We start from the raw sequence: 10775 nt of genomic DNA, 5'->3' as shown, positions 1-10775 counted from the left end.
TCCCTGCAGCGCGAAAAAAAAAAAAAGTTCAGGAGGATGGGAAGTTTGGGAAAGTTGGAAGTTGCTGTGAGTTTTTGCCTCCTCGCTGCGCGCGTGTGTGTGTGTGCGTGATATTGACATGCTGACATGCTGATCAGTACCCGCCTTCCTGTGCCTGTTCAAATAGCAATCACCAAATCCATCCTCACCAGCGAGGCTCCAACCCCCCCGCCTGACAAGCTCCTTTGCTCTCCCACCTCCTTCCCAACGCCGAAAAACTGCTCCGGCCAGCTCAGAAGTGGCTCCTCCGATTTGCAAAAGGAGCATGGCGGAGGCTGGGGATCAGGCGCAAAGCCGGGCTCGTCCTCTGCGGAGCCTTTCGCCGTCTGACAAGCCCTGAGCAGAGAGGGGGGGCTCCAGGCGCCGGCTCCTGCTTGCACTTGTCACCTGCGCACGGGACGGGCAAAGTTTGTTTGAATAACAAGGGCAGGGGGAGGGAGGTTAAGCTCCAGAAAAGCCACCAGGGAAGGCTCAGCTGGGACGAGGCAGGATGCAACCCAACCTGGCGCTGATCTACTTCATCTTCGGGGGGATCCTGCCCGGCGCCACAGCTAGGAGGAAGCAGATGGAGCCCGGGCCATGTGAGCTGCCCCGATCGGTGAGCTGCGTTCCCCGGAGCTGCTTCCCCTTGCCCCCGCCTGCGCCCCGCGCTCCGGCTTCACGCCCAAGCCCCAGGAAACCAGCAGGCGATCCGCAGCGGGGACTGGCCCTCTGCCTGGCAGTCTCCTCCAGGGGCCGGGGGGGATAATCGCTGCTTTTTTATTCTCCCCGCCCAAATCAGTCCCCCATCCCAGGGCATGGAGACAGCCCCATCCCAGCTCTGCTTGCTTCGCTCTCTGATGGACCAGGGCTCGGCTGCGGGGGGATAGGATGGTTGCCCAGTTTGCTCAGGGCACGCCAGCTCCCAGGCACTTTCTGCTCAGGGGTGGGTCTGATCACTACAGCCCAAGGGGGTCACTGTCCCTCCGTCTGCCTGCCTGGATCCACACATCCAGGGCTCCAGCTGCATCTCTACACACACCTGGCAGTGCCTCTAGACAGGCACCACGTCCACACGGCTGGGCGTATGGCTGAGTGCACACAGGTGTAAGCATGCAAGTTCCATGTGTCGAGTTTATACATGGGTGTAGATACTCGCAGATTAAATACAGTTTCTCTGTATGTCTTTCCATATCTACACACTGCCTCCCCTTTGCACTGTGTGTCTATAGGTGCACATATAGCTTCTGTATATATAGTTCATCTAGCTAGACATCTATGTGGATCTAGCCATCGCCACATTTATCTGTATGGTTACATGCTAATTATGCAGAGACACATGTGTACATATAGCTATAGAAATATAGATAAATACAGAGGGGTAGCCGTGCTTTTTATAGATAAATACAGTTACTGAAAAGGGATCCGTTTTTATGAATTTGCCAAGGTGCCAGTTAGATTTTAAAGCCGAAATCCAACAAGCTAGGTTTGCTAATTGGATAAGTGTTATAGCCAACATAGAATGGACTCTATTTTATTGAATGCAGGGAGCGTTCACTTACTAATTTTAAGGCTGGATTCCTTTCAGGGCCACTTTGAACTTGAACTGTAGTTCTCAAATCTACTTGCTTATTCATAACTAACCAACAATTGATTAATTTGCCCAGAACCACATTAGTACACAATCAACAGTTCATCACTCAGGTGGAGATAGAACCAATGTTTTGGGTGCACACTGCACACACAGTACCGTCTTGCAAGCAACTGTCGCAGTTATACCAAGGAACAATGCAGATGACGAGATTTCTTATTCAGATAGGTACTCGCACAGAAACTGTGTTTGATCTGTCCCAGTATATTATAGCAGTTCAGTGTGTATATGCCTGGAGTGTGTGTTCGTGTGCACATACAGACGGAGACAGTTTATGTATGGTTTATCTGTGTTGCGTATGGATCTATGCAGCTAGACCGTTCTGGTGTATATCTCATAGACCTCTCTACTGAGGCTGTGTGTTGTTGTAGTATAGTGTGTGCAGCAGAGTTGCTGTATATAAAATTCTCTCTCTCTCTCTCACATGCTGTCCTGTGGTTTTGCTGGCCCTGAGCCTCGTCCCCCAAGCGGACTGGCTCTGACTCTGTCTCTCCCCCATCCCCAGCAGGGAGAGCTAAACTCCTTCTTGTGGACCATTCAACGGGACCCCCCGGCCTACCTGTTTGGCACCATCCACGTGCCCTACACGCGAGTCTGGGACTTCATCCCTGAGAACTCCAAGGCAGCGTTCCAGGCCAGCTCCAGCGTGTACTTCGAACTGGACCTCACTGATCCCTACACCATCTCAGGCCTGGCCAGCTGCCAGATGCTGCCCCACGGCGAGAACCTGCAGGACGTGCTGCCCCGGGAGCTCTACCGCCGCCTCAAGCGGCACTTGGAGTACGTCAAGCTGATGCTGCCACACTGGATGACCCCAGACCAGCGGGGCAAGGGGCTGTACGCTGACTACCTCTTCAATGCCATCGCCGGCAACTGGGAGCGCAAGAGGCCCGTCTGGGTGATGCTGATGGTCAACTCCCTGACTGAGACGGACATCCGCTCCCGAGGGGTGCCTGTGCTAGACCTCTACCTGGCCCAGGAGGCCGAGCGGATGAAGAAGAGGACAGGGGCTGTGGAGAGGGTGGAAGAGCAGTGCCACCCACTGAATGGGCTCAATTTCTCCCAGGTAAGGGGGGCTTGGGCCCCTGGGCTTCTCTGTCCATCCCAGCAGGGGGGAAGGGAAACTGACCAGCACCAGGGTAAGAGAGCTCAGGAAGACAGGGCATTACCCAAAGCCCATTGAAGCTGCAATGGCCTTTAGAGCAGGCCCTCAGCAATCCAACGCAGCGATCAAGTGACGTAACACTGATGGTGCTGTGTATCTGCAGAGGTGACTCTGTGTGTGCATGGGATAGCCACCACGACACAATTGTGTACCCCCCCCCCACACACACACGCTCTCTCTCTCTCTTTCTCTCTACTGCAGGTAATATTAGGGAGCCAGAGGCACCGAGATGCTGTGTCCCCAAGTTTGTAATATGCAAGGGAAGGTGTCAAACCTAGTATCTAATTTCTGCAGCAACTTGGTAAAAAGTTTCTAACGCCATCCTCTCATTCCCCGCAACTCAGAAGTAAAAATGTGAACTGAATGGATGGGGTGGGGGTGGGGGGTGGGCGGAGGGAGTTTTAATGTCGTTTTCAGTGTGTTTAATGTTATGCAAACTGCTTGGGTGTTCTTACTTTATTATTCCACGTCTAAAGAAATGGACTTTCATATAAGCTGTTGTGTACTGAGATAAGTTGAATTTTCATTTCTTGAATCTGCAAGGGGGGGTTGTGAAGAGGAGGTGAAGCTTGGAAAGTGAAGGACAGATTAAGGAGCAAGTGTTGGTGTAGTTTGAATCCAGAATGTCTCTTTCTGTTGGTAATTCAACTTTCTAAACCACATTTCAAGCCAGGATCGATTTCATTTGAGTGGACTAGCAGAAATACATTCACAGCTCTTGACGTTGCTTTGTGAAACTGTCAAATTAGAAATACTGGAAATTCTGAAATTGAGCAAAAAGAGTGGGAGGGGGAAATAGTCCAGAGAAAACCATGACTTATAATTACAATGTTGTTGTTTTTTTTTTTTTTAAACCGGCTTTCGTCATTACTGTTAGTGCAACTATTTCCTGTCCTACCGTGCTGTCCTTATTTAAACAAAAAATCCACAGTGACTCTTTAAGTGGAGAGATTGTCACCAAGTGATGCATTTTTCAAAGATCTAACGGGGGTTTTGATTTACAGCGAAAAATCACATTTTTTTTTCTTTTAGCAAAAATAAATTCCTTTAATGTTCCCAGTTGTAAGAGTGTACACAGAGTATATAGAGTTCCCACAGCAAATCAGTGAGAGCCTAGGCTCTGAGAGCATGGAAAGTATAGTTTGAGTTGTTAAAAAATTCTTATTTCTAAACCAAAAACTACAGACATCTGTGGTTTTTGACAAGGAATTTGCTTCTCCCTTTCCTTCAAAGAGTTAACCGCCTTTTCTTTTTGTTGACCACATACTTCTTTAAAACCGAAGTCTAAATAATTAACCACGGTACCCTCCCAATATTGATCCAATCCTAGTTGGCTGTAGTAGGTCAAATAGTACTTAAAATAAAACACATGAAAGACCTTAGTTAAAAATCTACACTTGGAAGCCTTTTAAATGTGAATCATATTACACATTTTTGTGTGTGTGAGGGAAAGAGAATTGCAAAGAAATGTTCTTACCATAGTACTCAGGGGATGATAATTCAACTTAATTTCCTTTTAGTCCCTAATTTTTAACATGTACATAGAATCCCCCTTCCTTTAAAAAGAATTAGGACTATTACCTATTTAGTAAAGGAGTTGTTTTATAGACGGTAACGGGGAGTTTTGTGGAAAATTCTGATTTTTATTAACAAGATGTTAGGTTTTGATTATTATGGATTGTTGATGTTACTACAAAAACAGGTCACCATTCAAGAGTTACTTTAAAAATATTATTTTGCTTAGCTTGACGCCACTTCTGGAAAGGTGGCCATCAAAACAACATGAGACAAAATTAAGTAAAACAAACCAGATAGCTCTTTACTTGCTTCCTTTAAGGTGAATACATTCTGGCACCTGGCAAATTGTTTGGCGGTAGTAATTTGTAATGTTATCACTCTGTCTAGCAGTCCCACTGCTGTGCTAATTGAGAGGAGTGGGTTCCTATAACTAGATTTCTCCTCTTAATTCTAAATCTTGGAGTCTTCCGTAAGACACACATAATTAAACATACCAAAAATGGAAATCAGAAATTGACCAGTTCTTGTATTCCACTCTGTGTGTGTGGTTTGAGAACATCTGCCCTAAATTACACTCCCAAATCTGCTAAGGGCATCAGCACTTCTTACCTGCTTTCAGCATTACTGCAATATTGCATATAATATATAAGAAAATTTGGAAACCAAGTCTTGTAATTGTGCCTCATTTAAACATCTCTGTGCTTTTGCTTTCCAGGGAAAAATCCAGCATGTTTCCCTTAGTAAGTTTAAAAAAATAGTCATTGGCTTCCTCCCTGTCCCCCTCGCCGCGCCCAATCTGAAAGGCAGCTTTGTGTTACTGAAAATTTTGAATAGGACTTTGTACACCAAATCCGTTAATCTGATATCATGAGGAGGGGGAAATCAAGAAGTGATCACCCCGTTGTACTTGGTTTCGATTGTTTCTGAAAGAAATGGGAGGTTTTTGGATTTTTAACCAGGAATGTTCCATGCCTAGAGTTCCTTCGATTTGTGAATCATTTTATCCACATGAGAAAATTAAGATGTACAATGTAATTGATTGCTTCTTTGAGAACATAGGTGGTATATCATTTTCCCATTGTGCACCTTGGCAATATAACATTCGTAGTCTGACCCTCCATTCCTCCTGGGACTTCTGCATAGTATTCCCTGCTGATATATGGAGACCATGTGGCTAATATACTGGAGCTTTACCACTGATTTAATTGCCTTCTAAGTGTCCTTGAGATTGAGAGGGGCCCAATCCAGTATTTACAAGCACCCACAACTCCTAGTGACTTCAGTGAGAGTTTTGGTTACCCACGAAATGCAGGATCGGGCACCAGCACTAGCAAACAACACACCTGGTGGTGAAGGTTTCTAAATCCAAGTGTGATAAGTAAAGGTGGGTCAGAACCTCAGAATCCAAACTTTCCCAATGCTGGAATATGATTCAGAACAGATCAGAACTATATGGATCCATCTTAGTAGCTTTGATTAGGAGTGAAGTTTTGGGGCAATAGCTCAAAGGTTTGGTGCCTAAATCCCTTTGAGGATCTGGGCCTGAGTTATTAACAGACACTGCCCTGAATCTCCAAGCTCAGGTCCTGCTTCACGTCCATATTTTGAACTCACCCATGTCTTGTGGAGGTGTATGGAATCTGCATTTCCAGTTCAGGCCCATCTCTAGTTTTTAGGCTCCTAGCCCCAGATTAGGGCATTATATGGCAAGGGGTGAGGAAAGGCAGCCACATGAATGCCAATGGGAGCAGAAGTGATTTGCCCACAAATGTTCCATGCGGTTAGAGAGAGAAAATGCTTCCTGGAGTTCTAGAAGGAGCAATATCTCCTGGTGCTCTTGGGACCCCACTGTCTAAAAGCTCCAATATAGTTATAACAAAGGCTTTCCAGGAAGCTAAAGTACCTGTTTGATTTTGGGTAGAGGTGGGCCCAACCCCACACCTGATCATGCTGAAATTTGGGGAAGTTCACATCCAGATTTGGATCTGAACTTTGCAGCCAGCTCCTAACTCTGTAATGGGACCTGGGTGAAATCAGGTGTTCATTAAAACCAATGGGGCTGTTGCCATTGACTTCAACAGAGCCAGGATTTCACCCCTGTATCTGAGCCCCCCGATTCCCGGGGAAGATTTGCAACTTCGCTGCTCAGTTCTGTCTCTAGACATGGAACCCAGCATGATTGCCAAGAAGGTATTTACTCCCCGCCCTCTAATTCATTCCTATATATTATCCACTTCACTCTTTTTCATCTCCCATCACTAGTTCTTTGTCCACACAGTTAATCCACATTCAGCTGGTGGCAAAGCCTTTCGTTACTATGCTTCCTGTTTGCAAAGTAGCCTTGCTAAAGACCCAGTGTTGTCCTGATGATTTTAAACCTATCCATACATGGGAAATCACACTGATTGAACGAAGGCTGTGTTCATTATCCTCAAGATGGCTAGGTTTTCCTTCTTAGTCACAATCTAGATAATAATCAGATTCAGATCACTGCAAGATGTGGTGGGATAAATTAAATGAGAGACGTAATATCAAACTGTAATTGATTGGATCAGAGACAGCCTGGAAGAAAGGAGCTCTAGATAGTGCCAGATCAAACTTCACACTTAGCTAGTCTCTTCCTTTCATTTCTCTTCCCCCTCACTCGCTGCACAAATAAACATTGTTTTCCTACTTCCCACCAAGGAGAGTCCGAATTAAGTGGGAGAAATGGCTTTGTTAACAAAGTCAGTCTTCATTTCCCAGGTCCTGCTGTTCCATCAAACTCTGGGACATGGAAGCTCTGATTATGCTAGTGATAGGATTACAGAGAGTACAAGTGCTGTTTAATAAAAGGACTATGGGTGGTCCATCATGTTTGGCCAGTGACATCTATCTGCACTCTTTACGTTGGGCCCTGAATAGCAGAAATATGAATATACAGACATGAAATATTACTATACAGACAGGGCAATATTTGGGTGTGCCCAGCATTCCTCCCACGCCTTTTTAAAAAAGATTAAATATTTTTGCATCTGCAAGGGCCATAATCTTCAGATGGTACAAATTGCTATAGCTCTGATTTCAGTGGCGCGATGCCCGTTTACACCAACTGAGGACCTGGCCCAGTTTAAAAAAAACAAAAACAGATGAAAAAGTTAAAATGTTTAGAACCGGACAAAATGTTATTGATGAAAAGGCTTTTTCCTTTGGGGGGAGGGTTGTGTTGGTGGAAAAGTGGGATTTTGACAAACAATTTTTCTCTCTCAATTTTTTCCCCCCAACAACAATAAAGCCAAAAGCCCTAAATATTTCAGATATTGGTGGTGGAATACCAGAAGATTTTTGGTCTACCTTTGCCAAAAGCGCCTCCCTCCAAAATAAATAAGTTTTAGTCTGTTTTATTTTTTGAAGAAAATCTGAATTTCTCAGGTGTGTGTGGGCGGGGCGAGGGGAGGTGTAATTTTCCGGCTAGCTCTATAAAATTTATAATGAAAAGGCACAAGGCAAAATTAAAATTATTCTGTACTGTGTGTGTGTGCTGCAAAAAGCTCACAAGATGGAGTCACTTTAAAACCTGTGCTGGGCAACTGTTTAAGATAAAAATATGTACTCAAAAAAAAATCAGTAGCTGCTACTAATAGTTATACCCCAAATTATCAAAACCTGAAAGATTTATAAAATCTAATTTACTTTTCATACGGATCTCTAGGGCCATTCTGTTTTCCTCCTTGAGATCTTTCTTTTGCGTCCAGCTCTGGCATCATGCCTATAAAAGAAAAAGTCAGCCAGTTAAAGATGGCTTGCGGGGCAATTGGCAGTTAATCTACAGCATTGATATTCAATTGCAAATGTATATAACAAATTGTATATACTCGGTTGTACCACTTTACTCACCCCCACAAACCTTCATATATCGCTTGGGTTAGAATCATACAATATTAGGGTTGGAAGAGACCTCAGGAGGTCATCTAGTCCAACCCCCTGCTCAAAACAGGACCAACACCAACAAAATCATCCCAGCCAAGGCTTTGTCAAGCCGGGCCTTAAAAACCTCTAAGGATGGAGATTCCACCACCTCCTTAGGTAACCCATTCCAGTGCTTCACCACCCTCCTAGTGAAATAGTGTTTCTGAATATCCAACCTAGATCTCCTCCACTGCAACTTGAGACCATTACTCCTTGTTCTGTCATCTGCCACCAATGAGAACAGCCGAGCTCCATCCTCTTTGGAACCCCCCTTCAGGTAGTTGAAGGCTGCTATCAAATCCCCCCTCATTCTTCTCTTCTGCAGACTAAATAACCCCAGTTCCCTCAGCCTCTCCTCATAAGTCATGTGCCCCAACCCCCGATCATTTCCGTTGCCCTCCGCTGGACTCTCTCCAATTTGTCCACATCCTTTCTATGGTGGGGGGGGGGGCGGAGGGAAACTGGATGCAATACTCCAGGTGTGGCCTCACCAGTGCCGAATAGAGGGGAGTAATCTGCTGGCAATGCTCCTACTAATGCAGCCCAATATGCCATTAGCCTTCTTGGCAACAAGGGCACACTGCTGACTCATATCCAGCTTCTTGTCCATAAGCCCCTGTCCTGCAGTCACATTTCCTGGGGTGGATCCCTTCATATCGGAGTGGTCTTGATTAGTGGATCCATTGGTAAGATCAGGGTCTCAGTTTGCAAACTCTTAAGGTCAAGGATTGGTTCTCCATGTGTTTTCACGGCACCTAATACAATGGTGCGCTGATCCTGATGGGGGCACTTGAGCATTATTTAAATATAGAAATTAAATAATAATCATTGTTGTGGGGCCAAATGATGGATGAAGCCGGGTGGAATGGTAAGAAGCGATTTATTCGGTTACAACATCCAGACCACTCGTTCCCCTCCGCCTCGCGACCAACGAAGTGAGCCCCGAGTTATGGTTACAGCATCTTTTATCCCTACCCTTCTCTTGGTACCCGCCGTATCCCCTACCTTCCGAATCATCCTTTTGTTTCCTAATATGGTGAGGATTACCCCTTCCCAGACCTGACCTGTTTGCTTCCTAATATGCAGAGGCTACCTTTCCCTGCACCCTATCCATTCGATTCCTTATATAGTGCGTTTTGGGCCCTATTTTACTGGCAGCAGATTGGGTAACTGAATAGCCTAATTTACGGTAAGGCCCCAAATTAGGGAATTTGTGGCTTAATTTGCGAGAAGACGCTACTCCTGAGGCAATACTTGTATTGCCCTTTTCCCTGTTAGACAGGGGCCCCCCATGCAGCTGAGGGTCATCTTGCTTCCAAGCAGGGGTTTCTGCAGAGAATTATGAAGGCAGGCTCTTATGCCTGGATCCTACCTTCTGCTCCCTGTAGGCCAGATCCAGCGCTGAGACCCCCTTTATTCCCACACCCACAATAACAACAGCTGATATTGATGCCATTTGTTTCTTTTTTGGAGTGCATTCACTGTATTGACCAGGAGTCTAGGAGTCTAGCGCCCAAAATCAAGAAATATGAAGCTCTTTTAGGCAGGCCCCTTCTCTTTTTTACTCTGTGTTTGTACAGCACCTAGCACCATGGGGTCCTAGTCTGTGGCTGATGTTTTACATCCGGGCGAGTTTTGCCTGTAGCTCACCCTTATTCATATGCTGTGGCTGTGGTTGAATTTGCAATCCTTCAGTGGAGTGTCTACATCCCACACAATCTCCGCTGCTGAGAACTTTTAAACCACGATCGGATGTTCTTCTAAAACATCTGCTCTCGGAATTATTTTGGAGGAAGTTCTCTGGGCCTGTGTTATACAGGAGGTCAGACTAGATGGTCCTTTCTGGCCTCGGGATCTATGAAACACTCCCTTAAAAACACCAGGGGCAACTTTCTGTACTCTGCTACATCTCCCAGGGCTCTGTCCCAGAGACACACCGATGACTAGACTTCAGAGTCAGTGGGAATAAGGGACTAAATGGGTGAAGGGGTCAATCTGTATTTGATTCTGGCGCTCTTGAAGGAACACTGAATAACGATGAAATGGATGTTGTTTGGTTTTACATTTTCTTAATCAACCCCCCCTCTTCTCCCGATCTCAACATATATTTAAAACAAGGGTTCCCAGCCTGGCGATTGTGACTCTCAGGGGAGGCCAAAACAAGCGTCAGGGACCCTGCACTTCCATCCTGCTAAACTGGAGGGAGATTCTGGTCACCAGGTTCCATGATCCCCTGAAATGGCAAAGGGTGAATGCCACCGATTTAAAGCAATTTCCTGAAAGGAAATATTCTAATTTCCCTGGGTGAAAGACAGCTATAGTGCAGAGCCTATGCAAATCTTCCCCCTCTCCCACCCACTTAACCACTGTGCTTAGGATGCACGAGGCAGAAGTGCCTAGACAGATGGCGGGGGCGAGGAGCCAGTTATATCTTCTGTGTGGCATGAAGGTTGACTACCCCAAGCCAGCATGGGG

General features: G+C 45.8%; 1 protein-coding gene across 1 annotated transcript in view; it reads left to right on the top strand.

Moving 5' to 3' along the window:
- The first annotated feature begins 529 nt into the window (after positions 1 to 529).
- TRABD2B (TraB domain containing 2B) overlaps positions 530 to 10775 on the top strand; it is a 409784-nt gene continuing 399538 nt past the window's right edge. Inside the window, exons 1-2 of the mRNA XM_065410015.1 lie at positions 530 to 637; positions 2175 to 2735. Of these exons, the coding sequence (XP_065266087.1) occupies positions 530 to 637; positions 2175 to 2735 (669 nt within the window). The remainder of the gene's footprint in view (positions 638 to 2174; positions 2736 to 10775) is intronic.

Source organism: Emys orbicularis, chromosome 8 (genome assembly GCF_028017835.1).
Source record: "Emys orbicularis isolate rEmyOrb1 chromosome 8, rEmyOrb1.hap1, whole genome shotgun sequence".
NCBI lineage: Eukaryota > Metazoa > Chordata > Testudines > Emydidae > Emys > Emys orbicularis.
Note: the sequence above shows the minus strand (reverse complement) of the source record. Positions and strands in the feature narration are given on the sequence as shown.